Below are 21,500 nucleotides of genomic sequence, written 5' to 3' on the forward strand. Positions count from 1 at the left end.
GAAAACATACATTAATCACAAAAAATTAAACAAAACAAAAAATCCTAGCCATGTCAGGTCTCACGATAACCAAGGCCTGAGGTGTACGTTCCTGCCTCTACAGCTAAATTCATGTAAAATAGTAGGTGCAGAATCTTATTTAATATATCGTACCTGTGCCTACTAACATCAAACATGTATAAGAACAGTATTTATGAAATTTATTGCTCCAATGTCCCTTTAAAGAGTCCAAAGCCAGCTGAAAAAAAAAAAATTAATCCTTTGTTTTACTAAAACCAGAGTGATGATGCAAAATAATTCTTTGATCTACTATCTATTTGAAAGTACTAAGCTAAATGCAGACAGTAATTGCTGACAAATCCCAGTAGTAAACAAACCAGTTTCACATTTTACATATTATCAAGAGGCTACAGAATTAATGGTTACAGCCAAAGAAATGTTGACACAGTTGCAGATTGAGCCTTAACATGCTGATCATGTTAAAATACTGCACAAGAAATATTTTTCCACTTTGTAAAAAGCCAGACTGTTTACATGCGTAAGTGGCTAGAGACCTTGTTGTCTGTGTGTGGTCTTAACGTTTCAGTATCATAAACATGAATATAAAGAGAAACAGCATGAAATAACCTATTATACTTACAATGAATGCCAGGCTGTCAATATTAGAAGCGTTGAGATTTAAGTTTCTTAAAATGAGCATTACAACATACGTATACCTACATCTTTACCCCATTTTATAAAATTAATTAATAAATAAATTGAAACAAAGCTTTTCTAGAAGTAAACAGAGGACTCATACTTCACAAGAGTTTTCTTCCCTTTACATTGATTAGAAAGGGAAAGAATTTGGAAAAAACAATCAAGAAATTCAAAATAACAAACATCATCATTGTTAAAAACCAAGACATCCTGAAATTATGCTACCTTCACTCATATTCTCTTTGCACGCAAGATGTATTAAATTATACTAATTTTCATTACAACTGTAACTATTATATCACAGCTGTAGTACATGTATGTTTTAAGTCTCTTATTTGCTTATTTTTAGCAGATTTTTGCTGAAAAAAATTTTACAGCATATTGTTGCTGTGAATTGCTGTTGCTCATTTACTTATAAATCACTAGAAAGTCTTCTCCAACTAGTGGTAATTTTTTTTTTTTTAATAAAAAATAAAGCCCTACTGCTCTCATCATTTACTGAGGAGAGCACTGTGAAACCATTAAGGAAAAGAAGATGCAAGCTATCTGCAACACAGGGACATCAATTAGTAGCGTTACCATACACACACAGATCTAAAGATTGCCATAGCTAAAACGTATCAAGCTGTCCCATCTTCCCATTCTATGTCTAGCAATAAAACATACAATTTTAAAAGGCAAGTATGCAGTATAAATCAAAAATATTTTCTTCAATCACTTAATACAAGAATTCTCAAAATTTTTCACACTAATTGAGATTTCCTCCCACAGCCAGCCATAAAAAGCAGAGGCCATCATCTTGCCAGCACATATCTGCGAACCCCACGTACCTATGGCTGAAATTTCTAAGATGTCATTGAAAAAAAGACAGATTGAAAGTACAAGGTTGTTATCAAGAATGTGGGTGTAAAAAGGTCAAAGACAGATTTCTGGTTCTATTTGCCTTTTTTTTCCCCTAACATTCATTTGCATATACGGGAAGGTGAAGGACAAATCGCCTATTAAGCTTTCCATATCCTTATACCCTGTTGGTATTTTTAATGTGTGCATGGAAACCAAGGTTCTTCAAAATACTTTCGTCTCTAAAATTACAGGATTAAAGTTAGAAGATAAAAACTCAAGAGATATAATGAATGAACAGAATTAACACTGTGGGACCATTCTAATTCCATTTGGGACACACATGCCTCAGGAGGTTGCGTCTCTGTTCCGTAAGCATTTAAGAAAAATAAACACATCACCAGAAGTCTTTAGAAGTCTACTTCCCAAATCAGAGAAATGATCAAGAAGTAATTAGAAAAGAAACATGTATGAAGGGTAATTCACTATAAAAACAAACAGTAAATGACCCTTGAAAGGGGTTCTTCTGAGTTTCCTCATGGGAAGCAGCATGGCTCTGTAACTAGGCAGAACTGAAATGAACTAACACCGCTTTCCATCCCTCTGTCTTTGAAGAGCACGCCTAGTGAACTGAACTGAACTGTACCAGGGAGGAAGAAACCAAGCAGCATCACTCGATTCCCGCGTCCACACCGGCCAGCCAGGTGGGAAGTGGGACCAAGCCCAGGCGGCGGGCCGGCCCTCCCACCGCCGGGGAAGGCGCCCGCGGCCGCGCAGGGCGGAGAGCCGCTGTCCGAGCCGGGCCGGGTGCTGAAGCCTCCCCCCGCTCCGCCCCGGCAGCGGCCCGCGCCCACCAGCGGGGGGTCGCCGTCCATCGCACTCACGGCCCGAGAGCTGCTTCCTCCATCCCTAACATGATCGCCACTGTATTTTTAGTGCCTGCTGCTTTTATGCCGTTGGCCAGCTAGACCTGACCAATCAGGTCAAACTTCATCTTGCATCAAAGGAGGAATGCAAGAACTGTATCCCAGCACGACTGGACTCTTTTAACAATTCATTTTAATTTATTTATTTATTTATTTTTAGCTAAACAAAGCTTTACACTATGCATTTCTTCAGTGTGGAATTATTTGTAAACATTCAGCTTTTGGTCTAGTCCAGAAACATTAATGGATTGGTTGAAGACAGCTGCAAACAACAAAGGCAGGCCTCGGGATTTATTTTGTGTAATGCCAGATTGCAGAAGCTTCCTATGGAAGTCACAGGAAGAAACTCTAGAATACACAAGTATTCAGTGACAGATTTTCTTTCCGTTTAGGTAGCAGCATAATCATTCCAATCCCCTCACCTGTTCACATGCAATCTGTTCCTTAGAGTATTAGTGGAGTGTTACTGTGTTTTCATACTTATAATCTGCAGTTTATGTGCAATTTAAAAAGTTAAACGTACACCCCTGCTATTCAACAGCACTTACACAAGTGAAAGCTTCTCCAAAGTTGCTTCCCCCATCCGACCCTGACCTTCCACAGCCTGTTCCACAACCCTGCCACTTTTCATTTTACTCTTTCTTCCCCTAGTTCTGTCCGATTTGCAAGTCCCTATAAGGTGCTGTTATAAACATGAAAATAAAAGCAAAGGAGATGTTTGCTGCTGAGAATGAGCTCTCACAGAACAGAATTTTCATAGTCTTTTCACTTTGTGGAAAAGTCTGGAATCTTCACCTTAAATACATGGGAACCTCCATCATGCAGCCCACAACATAACTACCATTTGAAAAAAAACCTTGCTGTTTTTCACCACACTAATAATAGATAACATCACATTTAAACTACATTACATTTTTAATAGATTTGACTAATGTCTTACTATAACATTTAAACATGTAGCATACTGACTTTTTGAAGAGGTCCAAACTGTTACTGGAAAGACAAGGGAACTAATCTAAACATCTTGAGGATCACTGAACTGATTCACAGATGGTCAAATTAGAGAAACAAGCATGCCACTTGCTGATCAAGGTTTAACCACTAAATCTGTGTGGAAATCCAAAGAGAAAGAAGTAATATTTCAAAATCAAGTACCAATACGTTGACAGCCATCAGCAGCAGAGAGGATTTTGATTTGGGCATAACTATAAAGTAGATGTTCACGGTGAATGAGCTCACCCTCTTAAATACCATTATGTTGCCTATTCTGAAACTACCATTTGCATCAATTTAAAATCACTACTATCTATGTAGATAAAGTCTGGTGTTAAAGACATAACCACTTCTTACATGGAACAGAAATACTTAGAAGGAAGATACAAGCTGAAGTTACTTCAGGAACACCTGTACTCTCTGAAGAGTAGGCACAGCTCTGTATTACTATTCAGGCATCATCTCAAAAAGGTCCATGTAAGAGCCCACAGCTAATGACAGTTAATCGTGATACTGAGGTTCTCCACTTTTTGCTTCTTAATAAAAAAAAGCTGAAGTGTTTGACAATCTACTCTTCCTGGTATCTCATGCAAAGGAGGAATACCAAATTGGCAGAGCAACAGAATATGAAGCAAGGCTCTGCTTATACGTGGGTCTCCAAGGAACATGACAAGTAATGCTGCTGGTAATTCCAGAAGTATTTTCTCCTTCTAAAGTAGTTTTGAATTTGTAGTCCATGGTGAAGATCAAACTATTATGTTTTAACAGTCTGTGATCATCAGTGGTACCCATAACACTTTGTCACAGATCAAATGGCCTACCCAGCTTACAAATCAGGGAAGTATTTTGCCACCTTCATTTTCTCTGCTTGCAGTAGGAATGCTGTCTCATAATGGTACGTGAACAACAGTTGCCTCACTCTGTCACAATGCTGGCTACCAACAACAGAGCTTTAAGTGATTTTCTACAGCTTGATATACTGTGAGATTTCTTGCTGCTTGCAAAAGATAATCTAACAAAGAAGTAGGTTCTAATGATAGCTGAATATCATTACACTTCTGAACTTACAGTATTTTTTATTGTGTTCTTCATCACTGGATTTTTCCCTCCCAAAATTTGTATCAGTTTTATTTGTATCAATTCAAATAGGAATTTACAAAACCAGACTAAATCCCAACAGTTCCTACATGCTTAATAATGTAGACCTCTATAAAACAACAACAATTACAAAGATGACATATGAACCATCTCCAATAGCCCTACAGAAAATGGCTTTAAATTAGCCAAGAGTTTTCTGAACTATATAGAATATGCTGGGCATCTGTAATTAAATCTCTTTTCAATTCATAATCAGCAAGTACCTAGTTGTACCCTCCAAACATTCTGCAAATCAAATCACAATTCCTGCCAATTATCAGGGTGAAGAAGGGATATAGGCAAAGAAACATTTTCCTTAACTTTAAAGTCTTTTAAGATCATCTCTAAACAGCACCCTCTGTTTTCACCAAACAATAAAAGCAAATAAAATAATCATTTCAATTTTGTGAAAGACATGTCAATTGACGTATAAAGATTTAAAACTAATGACAAATTCTAACAATTTTCTGAAGAAATCTATAAACCAGTGTTGTTCTTTTATTCCAAATCCTCCTGTAAGATTTCTCTCCACTGGGACACCCATAGCACCCAATGATGTAATTACCAGTCACTAATATTCAGTCTATTTCATAGTATACTACAAACACTCAGTACTCAGCGCTTGTTCGAAGTGAGAATATGTTCTGGTTGATTGCTTTTTAAAATTGTGGGCTTCATTTTCAACTTTTGACATGTCAGACTTACTCCTATCGTCTAAATTGTTTGTAAATTCACCAAGACATGGACTGCGACTATGTGACAGTTTAACACCCAGCAAAATAAGAACCAGAGACTTGCAGACAATACCACAAATGGAATAACTCTTTATAAGTTTGTTTTCTATTACTGAAGATTACCTTATTATGGCAAGAGAATGCACTATGGTAGTGCTACTTGTATTACTCTCCTTCCTATTTTTGGACTGTAGGAATGTCAAAATAAAGAAGGAAAAGTTATATATTGCATGACTCCACTGACTGTCAAATCCTAGGATCTTGACATTGAACAGATCCTCTTTAATGGCCGAAGACTTAGCTCTTTCCCAACTCTTTAGTTCAGCAAATACTTTATGTTCAAAGCTATATACTTCTCTTCTATCAGCCTTTATCTGTATGATACAAAGCAGGATAAACCACAACCATGTATATTTGGTTAATTATGAGTGCTATTAAATCACTGGTATATTCAATGAACAAAGACGACCCGCTGAGTTTAAAATAGGAGAACATTGGCTTGAACTTGAAAGGCTGTATTTAACTGTATCTTATATAAACTATTGTTTCACCAGCTGAGTGGTGTCAGATATGCCAGGCACCTTACTACTTCCTGGAAACTAAGCAGGGCTGTGCAAAGTGAACCTTGCACGTGGGCTAGAGCTTAGTTTAGTTATTGCACAGGTTTTTAGAGCAAAATGAGGATAGAGTCACCAACAATGTGAAAACGCTGAGAAAAAATTCTTGTGCCTGTGTCACATTTTGTTACATGGAAATCAGTGATATGCCATTCTTCCTTACCTCTGTTCTTTTCCTTGCTCTCCCTCAAGACTAACAACTAACTATTCTTCAATGTGCATTTGATGCAACATCTTTATAGAGATTCTCCACTTGAATGCTATTTAATATGTACATGGCAAGTGACATAGAAAAAGGAATAAAATCTTTGTTTTGCTGAAGCTTGTAGATTCAGCATTTCATGCAAGAGGATCTGTCTGTAAAACACACGGATAGCAGAGAAAGTATGAAACCAAGACAGATGACACTTGCTCTTAAGGCTTCATAAATGGACCATACTTCCCTAGCAAAGTATACACAGCCAACAGGAAAAGATCATCACTCAAATCACTGAAGTTGAGATTCTGGTTCAAACCTGTCTGCACATGATCTAGACCACAAACTATTCTTTCCTGACTTTCCCAAATCAAAATCTCTCCACTACAAATACTCTTTTGTAGTAAGAAGGCAGAGCTGTCTTTTGTGTAGGCCTCATTAAAAATACTGCATTCTATGAAGCAGGGAAATAAAAAACAGGTTAGCTTGATATACAAAGGTATAGACACCATGGCTTGGCAAGACCTATCTTCATTTACCATTTCTTTGTATGACTAAATGAACCTACACAGCTAATCTGATTTTTAGTCATTATCTATTCTTTCTCTTCATTGGCCAAGCAATATCACACAAAGGCAAAAGTAGACAGATTCTGTTAAAAAACAGAAGGATAGAACAATGCACAACTGCAGAAGGGCTAGAATATGGACAAACTCTACAGAACTTGCCTTCTGTAGTAGGAGTTCTTTTTGTCAATTAAGGTACCACTTCACTCCATATTGTAGCTTGTTTTTCAAATGTGTTTCTGACATTATTACTAAATTTCTTTATTAAATCTGCAACTTTTTACCTCTTCATTACCAGACTGCTTGTGGTGATGAAAAGAGCAGAGAAGGATTCAGGGAAAAAAAAACCCCAGCACCACAAAAACAAGCCATGACTTTCCCATACATAATTTGTTGACATAGTTTGTATGACTGATATTATAGCATCTAAGAAATTTATCTTGTTTCTAGCTTTTTTTTTCCTCAATATCTGAAATCAATATTCAATTCTGATCAGACCCATTCTTTTTCCAATTAGATGAGTCCCGGTTTTTAGCACAGAATAAATACATGCTGTCCATCATATAAGTTTTAAATGAGTCAGCTGGAAAATAAATGGAAAAAAACAAACAGAAATGGAGACAGAACTAAAGAAATTGTAGGAGTCTGCATGTTTAATTTTGAAGCATGAATTTTACTTAGTCAACATCTGTTTAAAAAGAAAGAGAAAATAATATTTTTATATTGGTCCCGTACACACACCGACATTATCCATTCTAGCAAAACTTTCCATCATACACATTTGAAATCACTTAATATTTTGATTCTCTTAAGCATGGTGTCTCACAGCATTTCAAATTAGAAATATTTCCAATCAAAAGAGGGAAACTAGTGTAAGACAAAAATCAAGAGTCGATTTAAGATCATTTAAGAGTGAACCATCCCACACTACCCTACATTCAATAACTTGTCAAGAACCTTTTTCTCCTTTATAACATAGAATCATACACACCTAAAGTCCAATTTAATGTTTTTTCATAGTTCTATTTTCACTTTATCCATCTTTTCACAGCCCCTGGGTAATCACAAGCCAACAACACAGGGGTTTTCATTTTACTCTTTTCATATTGGAAAACTGATTTATATTTTATTATTTGGCTGTATCACTTTTCAGTATTTTTCCAACCTAACTTCTTTAGATATTGACATTATAGACAAACAGACTGCGTTTAAAAAAGACAGATAAACTGAACCGAGGAAGGCTGTTTTTGAAATAAATTAGTACATCCTTAGTTAAGCTACAGTGTGCTACCAATATACTCCTACAGGCTCTGATCCAAAGCCCATTGACTTCAGTGAGATTTGGGTCAGATCCACTTCAAAAAGAACTTAATTCAGTAGTGGTAAATGAAATCTAAAATGTGTAATTCGATTAGAAAACACTCCAAGTAACACTGCAAATAATGTTGGTGACTTCTTCACAGCTCATACAGATTTTTAGTTCCTTAAACTATTATTAAAAAAGTCTGGAATTTATAGTTTTTGCCAACCACATTGTCACAGCTGTCAACTGTTAGAAAAAAACTGCATCATCATCCCTTTTAGAAGAACTAGTGTGGGAAGTGAAACACTTACATGGGATCTAAAGTTTCTGGAGTCATGGTAATGAATCTGTTTTCATAAGGTGACCATGAGTCATCATTTTATCAGCAGTTTAAAGGGTTTTCACAACAGTTGAGCGTCATTAGCGCTCATGCTTAGCCATGACTGCAGCAGAATACTGAAACAGGGTGCCATGTCCTGTGGTACCATTATTTAAGGAAAAGTTTGGCTGTTGAGTCAAGAAAAATACTGCAAAGTCACAGTTGAGTAAGTGCTGCAGTGAACACAAAATGTCCAGAAACTAAGCTTTTATTTGAGAATTGAAACCAAGAAATAATTTTGCTTTTAAAAATAGACTCCTTTTAAGGAAGTTGTGAACCACATGGATGAAACACAGGGAAAGAATAAAAATGTGTTGTCAGTCTCTCTTCTCCATTTTACTCCATAGTCCAGTCAGAACACACTTGTGTATCTTCTACATATCAGAATCCATCTACGTTGTCCAGGGTGGGGAGAGGCCACACGAAACAATATGAAAATTTTTATATTAAATTTTCATGATACTAACATCAAGAGCAAAAACTGCATCACTGCATCATTAAACTGTTTGTACACGACATTAACAGGTACTATATGAAACATGGATCCCTTTACGTCCCAGCCTATTAACCTCCATATGAACTCACTGGAAAAAATTGAAGAATTTCACCTACAGCACAAGCTGAAGCCTCTCCCAGGACCTAAAGACATTCAGTGACCCCATGCAGCATGTCTGCTAAGCCCTGATGTTTTGCTGGACTCAGAGAGATTGAAGTCTGCTTCTAAGTTTCCCATCCCTTCCTCCTTCACTACTAGACTCAGGGGTCAAGCAGGCAGCATCACGAAGATCTCCAAGAAGCAGAACAGTGGAGGTGTAAAATATGGTAGTGCTGGTCAGAAATAAGGCATATGGCAAATATCATGGAGATTACATCTTTGAATTAGTTAGTAATTAGTATTACTTGGTATGGTGTGTATTTGGAATCCCATATCACTGCTACAGTAGTATAGTGTTCAGTTAGCAAAAACCTGATTTTCTGGCACAACTGGTACTTTTAAAACTAATCAAATTTATCTGATTTACCAAAAAAAGTAATGCAAGTTGAACCATCCTTTTATTCCTTATTTGAAGTGATCCCCATGAAAGCAGTGTTTCCACTATCGATGTTTATCCTTCTGGCTTCCTATTCCTTTCTCCTTCTGCTAACACTTTAATCTCTCAACTCCTTCATCCACTCATCATTTCCCTAGGCTTGAAAATTAATCCTCTGAGGTCAGTGAGGAAACTTCCATTGGCTCCAGGAGGTTTAGAATTAGATCGTACACTTAATTTTCCTCCCCCCTCTACCTCCCAACTTCCTCTTTTCTTTCTTCTGGAACTTATTTACTCATCACTTTAGTCATTCCATATCTGGTCCCATGAAACTGGGAATTAAATGCAGAGTTAAGAAAGAGAACTAAATGGATGTCCCTCTGTCCACTATTATTGTTTTCTACTTCCTATTTTAAACCGTACTTCCCCCACCCCCCCAGTCCCTTTTTATCATCTTCTTTAAGACTTTTAAGCCCTTTTAGACAAGTTATCATATTTTATGCATTCATATAGAAATGAACATCACAGCTGAGTGAAGTGTATGATGTGATTTGATAATAAGAGTTCCAACCACCTGTATTTATAGTTGTTCTGAGCAATGCCACTTTAGGAGAACTCCATCTCTAGAAAACCACTATTTAATGGTTAATATAGCTATTTCTTAATTTTTAAAGACCCCAAAAGCAAATATAAGAGCATACAGTATATTTAAAATTCAACAAACTTTAATCAGTTTGGAGAACACTAGTACCTTCCTTTTAAGATTTAAAATACTTTTACAAATTCTATCTAATCACAGAACACCTAATCTTAGCACATTTCTATTGAAACATTTGTGAGTACTCCAACTACAGGAGTTTCATGTACAAATGTCTTAGTTTTGCAACGGGGATAAGAAATGGACATCAGAAAATATTGTATTTATTAGTTATTTCAACCAAGCACTCTCTAAAAAAACCTAGCTCTCAAACTAAAAATCAGTACGCTAACAAGACCAAAACTATGTATGTAAAAAAAGCATCTGTAGTATCAGTCTAGTAACTCTGAGCCATCACAACATATGAAAAAATTATTTTAAACACAAACACTATTCCTTATTCTCACTCTCCACTTGAGAGCACTGCATTCATGCATCTATGGACTTAATATAGCAGTAAAATGCATTTACTATCCTCCATTACTCATTATATGGGATGAGAGAAAATTAAAAAATTAGATAAGAAACCTGCTCATCTCCCTAGTTTTATTCTCTCCAAACAACTCGCAAGAAGCAGCAAACAGACCACTTTCTCACACGGCAAAATATTTACAAAAATATTGATCAGCTAATTCAATGGACACACTTCACAGAAATGTGAACTTTAATCTGTCTAGCCCTCTTAGATGTCACCTCAGAATCATCCAAACAGACGTATCTGATACAGAAATCTTTGTTGACGTACTATCACTGTATTACAGTTCAACTGGTAGCTAAAAAAAGAAAGCACTGCAACGGCCAGAGACATGGTAAAGCTTTACCACTGGAAATCTATTAACATATTTAAACACACATGGAAATATCAAAAAAGACCCCTTCAAAATAAACTGCTCATTTTCTTCCTCCAGACCAAAGACAATAATACCTTCTACAGGCCTGTGAGCAGACCTGAAAATGACCCATATGTACATGTGCTGTAAGTACATACTAGCATATTGTCCGACAGGAAGATACCTTTCCATTTCCTTCTACCTACTGTTAGGGCCTATAATCAACATTCTTTCTATGCACACTTTCTTTCACAGAGCACTTCTAAGATATGCAAAGACAGATGTTAAAATGCCTTTGGTTATAAATCAGTATCTTAATAATTACATTAAGATACATCAACATTAAAAAAGTAAAGGATACATACACAAGCAAAATGAAGGGAAAAATTGACCACACTACAGTCGTACTGTCATTTTTCTGTCCAATCATTTCCAGTACTTCCATCTTTGCTTCCAATACAAAACAGAAAAATATGCTCGCTGCTTCAAAGGAACTTGCAATTTAAAGCAAGCAAAAAGTTTGAAGGAGGAAGGACCAAAATGTTTCATATACACTTCCTGCATGCAATAATTTAAATTGATAACAAGAAACACTGCTGAAAAATCAATTGCAGTATGCTGGATGACCTGAGGGAACACTGAAACTATAATTATCTTAATCTAAGATATGTGCTAGCAAAGGCCTACAAATCTGAGACGGAACAGAGCTCTTCATTTCTCAAAGTAGGAAACAGCAAAGTAAAAAAAAGCTTCCCTTTGAGCTGAGCTATTGAAATTTAGTAACAACTTAAAGTCTTCAGTGTCTGGCAAATGAACGAATTGCAGAAAACAGTAAATGGAATTTTTCTGTTACAGCCATAAAAATTACTATATTTAGTTCTGCAGCTTGGCATGAATAAAGTCAATTTACACAATTCTGCAAGAGCAATTCTTTCTAGTTTGTCCAAAGTTTTAAACAAGGCCCTAGTGATATTATTTTTCAAATCCATATAGAGTTCATGATTTTGCTTTAAGCCTCACCAATTAAAGTTAAGATTTATTTCTCAGAACAGCAATAAAATATTTTAGAAACATACAGAGAAAGCTTAATTAAATTCATGTGTCTTGTTTTCCAGATTTGGGGGTATTTTACCATGCACCACTTTATGAAGTATCAATATTTCCTAAACTTGAAAATTGCTGATCAAATTAACTTGCATAAAATATTATCTATTGCACATCACAACACTAAGGCATCTAGCCACTTGGCAAGTGAAGAAAGTGTGTTTAGGACCTAACTGTAGTTTTTGTATTAAGGTTTAAAGCTATTTTACTGCATCAATTATTTTATTTCAATCGCTTTTAATTGCCCATAAAACCAAGCTTAGGCTCGCCTTTCAAAAATAGGCCAACTACTCCCTCTACTGAAAATAATTGACCATTACATTGGAGGTACAGAGATTCTCATATAAAATATGTTGTTAAGAAGCGAAGCCATTAAACACATTGTGTTTTCCTCTTAATTACGTTCCAGTCAGCTAAGACTTGAAAGACTGATAAGCTGTACTTTTCACTCTCTTACCAAAAAGATTAACATACACATGCTTACAAAATCTAAAAAGTAGAGAATGTAGAAGATGAGGCATGCGTGAAACATTTTCAGACTCAGTAAAATACCCCTATCAATTTCAAACATGAGGAACCTAGAAGAAAGAATATAGTATTTTCTATACTCCCCCTGCAGAGAGGAGTGAGAATATTTTCTGCCTTTCAATGGAGAATCTTCTGCACAGGGATCTTCCTTGAAAAATTTATGTGAAAGTTGAGCAGTCTTTAAAAAGGGAATATTCACATTAAATACAAATCCAGTGAATGTAAAGCAGCAAAAATTCACACACAAAATCCCTGATCTAACAAGTAAAACATTACGCATCTGTGCACAAAGTGAATTTCAATCAGCTTTTCACATATTCACATTATATATTTGATACATTTTAGTCAAGGCAAAGTTAATTTTCAGCATTTGGTAAATGCAAAAACTTATCCTCATTTCTAAAATACTATCAGAAAGAAAATAAAGTTGTATGTCATTGACACTCCCAAAAGTTTTATCTGTGATATTGCTCACCTAGAAACGCATGCTCAATGAGAACCTATCCATTTGCTCAGGTAGTCAGTGATGTTAAATTACTTAGTGATTGCCAGGGTACATGCTGAAGACCAGTAAAGTGTCTATGCTGAATCAGCAAGCTGTAATAATGCAGTTCAGTAATCAAATATCTTAAGGCTTTTTATCTAGTGAAGATATTTCAACTCGCACCACTTGTTTTCTTGGGCACTTACATTAATATCGACGATATCAAGAGTTCTCAGCTGAGAAAAACCATGCCTTCAGCCTCAGCTCCTGTTGTTACCCACATCAGTGGCATATAGCTCAGTATCAGTTAAAATGTGCTCAAAATCAAGGATATTTCTCCTAACTCCTATATGAGTTCAGAAGCAGTGAATAGTATAGACATGATACTGTCAATTTAAGGTTTACAATCATGTTAAACAGCAAAAAAATTAAAGCAAATGTCCCACTAAATGACAGCAGTTTTCCTTGGAAAAGAACACAGCACACAAAAATTGTTTGGTCTGCTTGTTGAACAGGTTGGTTACCCACAAAACCAAGCTTCAACAGCTTCCACAGCCTGATCAGTCAGGAAAGTTTTTGTAGCTGCGCTCCAAAAAACATAAGCTACTACACAGACAAAAAAGTCTCTCCTGTTAAGAAAACTCCTTGAAAAAACATTTCCAAGACAATAATATACTGTGCTAATCACTTTGAAATGTATGCATTACCAAAACTACCCCAGACATACAGGAACAGAGAAACAAGAGAGAAGGTCAAAACAGAAGGTTTCACAATTTTTACTGAACAATTGCTTTTATTTATTGATAAGCTGATATAGTCATGGTAGAAGATTATGAAGCACTATATTTATTACAGAATGTTTTGAAAAGCATTACTCTTCAGATACATAACCAAAAGTCAGAGACTGTTTACAGAGTAAACTGCAATGGCATTTTACTGGATGTAAGACAACTACTCCCTGAAAATGGGAAAAGAGGCAAAAAAAGATGCAAATAAAAAGTCAAGTGTGATAAATACTTTAAGAACATTGCTATACCTTAAACCAGGAACTCTTAGATTATCTGGGAAGTACATGAATAATATTGCAAGGTTACAGTAAGAGAAGAATCAACCCTAAATTTTATTTCAGGTGGCAAATACTGTTTTACTGAGAATTAATGCAGTTTCAAATACTAACTATACAACTAACAACTTGTAGCTATACAATTTTAATCTTCAGCTGACCTCAGACACATTCTGCCATGATACAGCAGCAATTCAAGAAGTTTGCTTCCAAAGAGAGAGAAAAGCTGATACAAAATACACCGCTATGACCAGAAGCCTGAAGGATGCACTTCTTCATCATTAACTTTCAAAATCAACGTACACATATTCTAAGCAGTATTACAGACTATTTTTTTTTTTAAATGAAAGCTATGACATCTACTTACCTTAATGACAAATTTGTTGGATGCCATGATAGGTCAGTGTTAGCTGGTCCTATAAAAATATAAATTAAAAGTGATCAGCACTAGAGAAAAACTCAGATCTCTACACCAACTGAGAAGGATTTTTAAAATCTATTACTCATTTTTTTCATTACTGCTCTTCTTCAAACCCTACACTCTGCTTTAAAAAAACAGGGAAAACTCTTATTTAAATGAGAATTACTTAGCTACCTGTGTTGGTTTATTTTAGTGAACGTCATAACTGTTCAGGCACTTGGCACGCAACACATGAAATACAAAATTAGAACTATTTTTCAGACCAGTACCAAGACAAAGATAAACCCACCTAACATCCTCAAGAAGCCTTTCAGAGAGCAGCAAACTAAACCTGGAATATTCCTTTACTACTGTCTCAATCACTGGTCCCCTTGTATACAGCCTCTAGCCTAGTTTCTCTTTCAAAATAATAGCTTCACATAAAACCTCTTTGCATAGCTTAAAGAAAGAAAGAATGAAGAAAAGTCTTATGAGGAGTGGCTGAGGGAGCTGGGGCTGTTTAGCCTGGAGAAGAGGAGGCTGAGGGGAGACCTTATCGCTCTCTACAACTACCTGAAGGGAGGTGGTAGTGAGGTGGGTGATGGTCTCTTCTGTCAGGTGGCTGGAGATAGAACAAGAGGAAACGGCCTCAAGCTGCGGCAAGGGAGATTTAGGTTAGATATTAGGAAAAATTTCTTTACTGAAAGGGTTGTCAGACATTGGAACAGGCTGCCCAGGGAAGTGGTTGAGTCACCATCCCTGGAGATATTCAAAAAGCATGTAGACGGGGTACTCCATAACATGGTTTAGTGGGCATGGATGATGGTTGGACTCGATCTTGAAGGTCTTTTCCAACCTAAATGATTCTATGATTCTAAAAGGAAAGAAAACAGACAAAATTTAAAAAGGTACTGTTTTCAAGAAAAAACAACCTTAATACATGAAATAATACCTGCTCTAATCAAGAGAGTCCTCAAACCTCTCTACGTAAAGTTCATCCCTTCCTATCTTGTGGATACTCCATTTCTACTTAGCTAGGGAGCCCACAACAGCCTGCATACATCAGTGGCCCTATAGAAATAATATCCTCCATCATGCTCTCTTAACAGGGGCTCAGCAACACTAAGCAAATTTCAAAATTTCCTTTCAGACCAACCAGCAGTAAGCAAAATTCAGAACTGAGACACCCATTCACTACCTGCAGTTCCGGTAATCAGTAGTATCAGAGTTTAAAACAGTTCAAGAACAAAGCACAGTCACTTTTTTTTTTTTTAAATAAGAAGCTATGGCTTCTGCTGCACCTAGTATGCGCATATATATATATACACACACACACATTATGTATATTTAAAATTTTAGACTACTACATGCATAAAGCAACGTGACCTGGGCATTACTGTGGTTGCACAAAAGTAAAGTGAACTTTGGACACGCTCTTCTCTTGCTTATCCCAAACAGAAATTAAGATTGCTTAATTTGGGATATTAAGTGAAGTACGTTTAGCTGCACAGACCCTGACCCTGCCTCAGACTATTGCAAGTAACTCAGGAAGCATTAATTTGTGCTGAAAGTTAAACACGCCCTCCCTGGGGTGCAAGAAGAAACCTTTGATCAATTGCTAAGATTCTCCCTGCCCCTCCTTAGAACAACACTGTATCTCACTCAAATGACTAAAAGCTTCAAGTTGGTTTGCAAGGCAAACCACAAGTCTAGTCCCCTTCCACATTGATTTCAGTCTTTTAACTGCTTTTTTTTTTTTTTTCTCCCAAACTGACAACAATTACGGTCACAGCACTGAAACTACTGGGGAAGTTCATCATTCTCCACATAAACGGGAGCTAAACATTCACTTCTCAAAAGGCAGAAAATTAGGTTAAATTCATTAAGTCCTTCCAGCTAACCCCACAATGTTGGGATTCAGAAGAGACATGGAATGGCCCCTATCGTACCAAATCAGTATCTACAAAAACCCAGGAATAAAAAAAGTTAAGATACATTCTATTTTCACCCAGGATAGGAACAGAGGCAACTGACAAGGACTGGACAGAAAACCAGGTGAACAAGGGTCTCAGTATACTGGCAGAAGATACCCAAACAATACACTTCAAGCTTCAAAATCAAGAAGAAAACAAGTGCCAGTAGCTGCTGCCTGCAATAGGCGAACTGCAACAGAAACTACATTGAGAACAGAGCTGCCTTTTACACTCTAAAGTTTCCTAAAGGATTAGTCTCTTAATAAGATGGACAAATCTGGTCAGTTTTGTAAAAGATGATATAGGAAAACAAGAACAATGCAGGAAGTCATACCCATTTCTCACTGCATACTTCAAGTAATTGTAAAGTACTGTGATAGAGCTGTCATAATTTCAGGGTACAAGTCAGGTTGGTGATATGTGTCTCTGTCAGGCACTACACTTACACATTTCAAAATGCAGTTGTTATCCTTATTTAACTTCAAAAAAGTGCAAAACAAGATAAAGACTTACTTTACAACTACATAGCATAGCACAGATAATTTTGATCTTAAGATTCAACAGTACTCGTTTTGAATTAAACAAACACTTCTATGGAGTGCTGTCATTCCAAATATCCAAATGCTGAGATCCAAGGTTTCAAAACAACTATGAGAAAATGTGAAAGTAACAAGGGCACAATTCTGTGTATTGGCTCAAGGAAAACTCCCAATTGCTTCAATGATTTTTTTCCATGTATCATATCAATATCCAAGCAGGAAGAAACAGAAACAGTAGAAGGATCGTAAACAGTGAGAAGTAAAACCTGGTTGTTACTGTAATCAGGTTAAAATGAGTTTGAACTGAGAACCCTTCTGCAAGTAACTACTGAAAATAAACTTTAATGTAGTTAATAAAATGTTTCGACTATGTTCTGAAAAAGCTCAAAGTTAGAGCTTTTATCAGCTGCACAGTAATAGTAAGCAGAAAGTTATATAGAGCAAATTGAATTTTCAGATAACAGTCAGGCAGACAGAAGCTGCAATACCATGACTCATGCCACACAACTATCATTCTCCCTTGCACAAAACAGCCCTAGAAACTTTTCTATCTTATCGGAGTAAATTCTATCAACTTTACTGATAGTAATTTCGAGAAACACAATGTAAGGAACAGTGCTCTGGACTACTTGTGACTTTATGTTTCAATTCCGTCACATAGTAAGGTGCTACTCTATAGAAATAAACACAGTAGAACAACTAGAAAAAGAATCTTAGTAGGAGATAAAACGCAGAAATTCTGGAAACAGCAGCTCCTAGAACCAGGTCAGAAGAGATGCTAAAGGGAAATGGCAGCCACCAAGTGAAAACCAACTGCACTTCTCAATTCCTTGTAAAGGTGTACAAGACTGTATTCTCGGTGTTCAAGAACTCCAAGGAAGAACTACCCACCCCATCATGCAAAAAACAAAAAGCAAATAGTAAATTACATCACATTCCTTTCAAAACATCTCAAAACCTGGGCATGTACGACTCATCAGATTCTCTTTAAAAAAATGTCTCAGTAGCATTTCAGGATTTGGTTTTTAAGTTTAATGAAAGGCTAGTATTTAGAGCTTTACTAACGATCCCTACCTCCTCCCCCCAACCAAAAAAAAAAAAAAAAAAAAAAAGAAAAGGAAAAACAGTAGGCAAGAAACAGCAAAAAGTAGAAGAACGTTAAATGCCAGTCTCTTCTCCAAGCAGCTAGAATCATAGCCTGAAGTTAGGAAATCTGTAATTACAAACACAATTTGCTGTGGAATGCACCATCAACTAAGAGCTCCTACAAAAGCAATGACAATATTGAACAAACCTAACATTTACACAGAATTACCTGTACCTTGGGATATGGTAGAACACAAGGTACTTTGCCTCATGCTTCCGGGAACATAGTTTACCTAGATTATACATAATTTTTGACCTGCATATGGCATACAATTCATGATGGTGATGCCAGCCTGTGATCTGGAGAACAATATTTGGACTGCTGATGTTTTCTCATTAATCCTTACAGTAGCAATAATATGAAGAAGAGTTGCAACAACACATGCCAGAGCATCATCTCTTCTCCAAATGTTCATGTCCTGCTTGAGAACAAAGCACATAGATGAATCAGCTGAACTTATCCTGGCATCGGGGATCTCTTCTTTGTAACAATTTGCCATCCAGAATACTACTGTTGCAACAAGTCTGCTACTACTGATATGAGAAGAACTGCTGTCAGGCAGAAATCCTCTCCAAATCCAATTTACAAAATAATAGAAGGAAAAAAAAAAAAGATGCATACGAAAAGTTACCTTTGGTTCAATTTGCTCTTCATGGGAATAAGCTGACTTTGGGAGTTTGCCAACTACCCCATTCTTTGCATTGACCATAAAGATAAGACAAAGGGAATACAGCAGACAGAATAAATGTAAGCAAATCCTTAGAAAACCAAAAAGAATACACCTAATGTGTGAACCATCAGGAAAGTCACTGAACTGTCACAGATGAAAAAATACCCAATACTAAGACGTCAGAAAATGAGGAAAAAAAACCATGAATTGTACAAGGAAAACAGCAAGCCCCAAAACACTTTGCCATTTTCTGTGTTGAAAAAAACCCACAAGAAACACAGATCTATTACAATTGCTGCTATCTGATAAGAAGACTCTGTTTGATTGAAGACCGTATCTATTGCAAACTCATGTGAACCTCTAAGGAAACTGCACATAAGGAAATGCAAAGATAAACCAATAAGGCAGAAAAATGCCTCTCAGAAACTATATATATTTGTACATTTTAAAAAAATTTATATGGTATTTGTAGTATTTCAACATCTGGATTTTTGATAGACAGTCTGTATAAGGAAACATGATCTAGAATTAAACACATAGGTTCCCTGTAGCTAGAGTGAGACACGCTTCAAAAATAATGTGGCAGAATATCATTCTTTCTTAAATTTGATGTTCAGTGGAATGGCAGACACTCGGGAGAAGCCAGGAAACATGGCCTCCCTGACAGCAGGCTGAAGTGTCTTCTGCCAGCTGATGAACAGCATCTTACCTTAGCAAAGAAATAGCTTCCTGTGGTGAGGGAAGTTAGAACTCAGCAGGAATGAGAAACTGAAAATTCCTGTTGCACATGCCCACTTGAAGATACAGTAGCTTCTAACACAATGGCTGCAAACCATTCACACACTGCCCATCTTTGGGTGCCTTTACCATGTGTGGGGGAGAGGTGGGCACCTGAAAAAGGCAGAAACAAAAACACAAATGCTAATTAAGGAACTCTAGAATAAGTTAATATTAACTATTTTTGTAGTTCAAAATTAACTGTCACAACATAAAAGAGAATTTTTCTGAACTTTCCAGTCCTTGGGTATTGGAGTCAAACCCTGTCCAGCCCAGACCCAGCACTAGTCAGTTTCTGAGAGCTGACAGTAAGCATGGGATGAGCAGTGTAATACTCAGCTACTTGCATATTTAGTAAAGTGTTTCTAGTTCTGAAAAGACATACCAAAATCTTTGCATTTTGCAATTTCAGGATTTTTATGCCCACTGTTGCAAATTTGTCCACTTAACCTTTAGAAACTACTCTTCCAACAAGTTAGCATATTTTTAGCTCGTTGACATCTACATTCCTTCATTCATGAACTGCCAATTCACCTTTAAAGTTTAACAATTCACTTTCAAAAATGTTACCCATTCACCACACAACCATATAGAACTAGAGGAATAAGAGATTCAGAGGAACATCAGAGTGCTTATTACAGACAGGTGCTGGCTATTATCTTTTTGCATTGCTGAATCGCTTTTTTTTAAGTTTTGTGGAACAGCTGAATACAATGAACATTATACTCCTTTCTGTATGGAGACTAGGCATTTAAAACTTGTCTTTTGGTTACAGTTGTAAACTCTGTGACTATGCACAAAATTAAAAATAAACCCATCCATTAACGCATTAATACGATACAAGATATTCTCGACAGCGATTGCAGGAGTGGGGGGAGCGAGAAGAGCGAACACAGAAAACGCGTAGAATAGAAGAGCTAAGGAAAAAATTGAGAAGAGGTCAGGCAACAAAGTTTTCTTGAACTTCTTTTGGTCAGGGCAACACCGCCCACCTGCAGGAAAGCTCAGCCAGGCGCGCGCAGAAGTAACGCAGAGTGACTGCAACAGGAATTAAGAAAGGAAGAAAAATCAGATAGACGTATTTTTAAGCCTGGCCGGTGCTTTAGCGGCTCACACCTCGCCGGGCCGGGAGGGGGTGCTGATGCGAGGGGCGGCGCAGGAGGGAAGCAACCGAGGCGGCGCCTGAGGGAGGCGCGGCGGGAGCCGGCTAGCAGCGCCGCCGCTCCACTAGGACATCACCTCGCACATTTACCTAGAGAGGAAAGCGAGACTGAAGACCGAGGCGCGGCCGCTCCCCCCGAGAGCCGCCCGGCTGAGGGTCCCAGCCGGGCGGTGGGAAGGCTGCCGCTGTAGTCGCGCCGTACCTCCTCCCTGCGCCGCGCCTGCCTCCAGCGGTTCTAACGGTTCCTCTGCCCCCAAGCAAGATGGCTGCCCGAGCACGAGCTTCTTCTCCCCTATCCAAAATGGCCACCGGCTGTAGCCGCCGCCCGCCCGCCCTGCCCTGACGCTGCCCGAACGCAAAATGGCCGCCGGGGCAGCCGCATGCAGGTGGCTGAAGCCAACCGGGGCCCCGCGAGAGAGCGAGCGCACCTCATGGCCACGTGACGGGGGCGGGGGCTTAGCCAACGGCGGGCGAGAGGAGGAACGCCCCCGCGCTAGCCTCAGCCTCGGGGAGGCGCGGCGCGCGCCTCACTTCCGGGCCGCGCGACGCCGCGTCTTGCCGTTGGGGGTTAAAACGCGCAGGGGAGGGCGCGCGGCCCGGCCCGGGGCCTGTCCCGCTGAGGCGCCGGTGGTTGAGTCCTGTCCTCGCCTCCCGGGGCAAGAGCCCAGGTGAGCGCCGGGAGGGCTGCTGGGGGCGGCCGGGTAG

General features: G+C 37.9%; 1 protein-coding gene across 10 annotated transcripts in view; it reads right to left on the bottom strand.

Annotated features, from left to right (window-relative positions):
- Nucleotides 1-21,159, bottom strand: part of LOC115344469 (SLX4 interacting protein) — an 82,993-nt gene extending 61,834 nt beyond the window's left edge. For 5 of the 10 annotated variants that reach the window (XM_041125601.1, XM_041125600.1, XM_030021815.2 and 2 more), the window contains exons 1-3: nucleotides 20,998-21,159; nucleotides 19,566-19,747; nucleotides 14,495-14,543 (exon numbers count right to left, since the gene is read on the bottom strand). In XM_041125601.1, the coding sequence (XP_040981535.1) occupies nucleotides 14,495-14,521 (27 nt within the window). In that variant the 5' untranslated portion in view covers nucleotides 14,522-14,543; nucleotides 19,566-19,747; nucleotides 20,998-21,159. Of the gene's footprint in view, nucleotides 1-14,494; nucleotides 14,544-15,100; nucleotides 15,143-18,360; nucleotides 18,608-18,817; nucleotides 18,893-19,565; nucleotides 19,748-20,625; nucleotides 20,803-20,997 lie in introns of those variants that run through there. The other 5 variants (XM_041125595.1, XM_041125596.1, XM_041125598.1 and 2 more) reach the window with 5 other exon arrangements.
- Between the last annotated feature and the right edge of the window lie 341 nt (nucleotides 21,160-21,500).

The sequence above is a fragment of the Aquila chrysaetos genome, chromosome 8 (assembly GCF_900496995.4).
Source record: "Aquila chrysaetos chrysaetos chromosome 8, bAquChr1.4, whole genome shotgun sequence".
Classification (NCBI taxonomy): Eukaryota; Metazoa; Chordata; class Aves; order Accipitriformes; family Accipitridae; genus Aquila; species Aquila chrysaetos.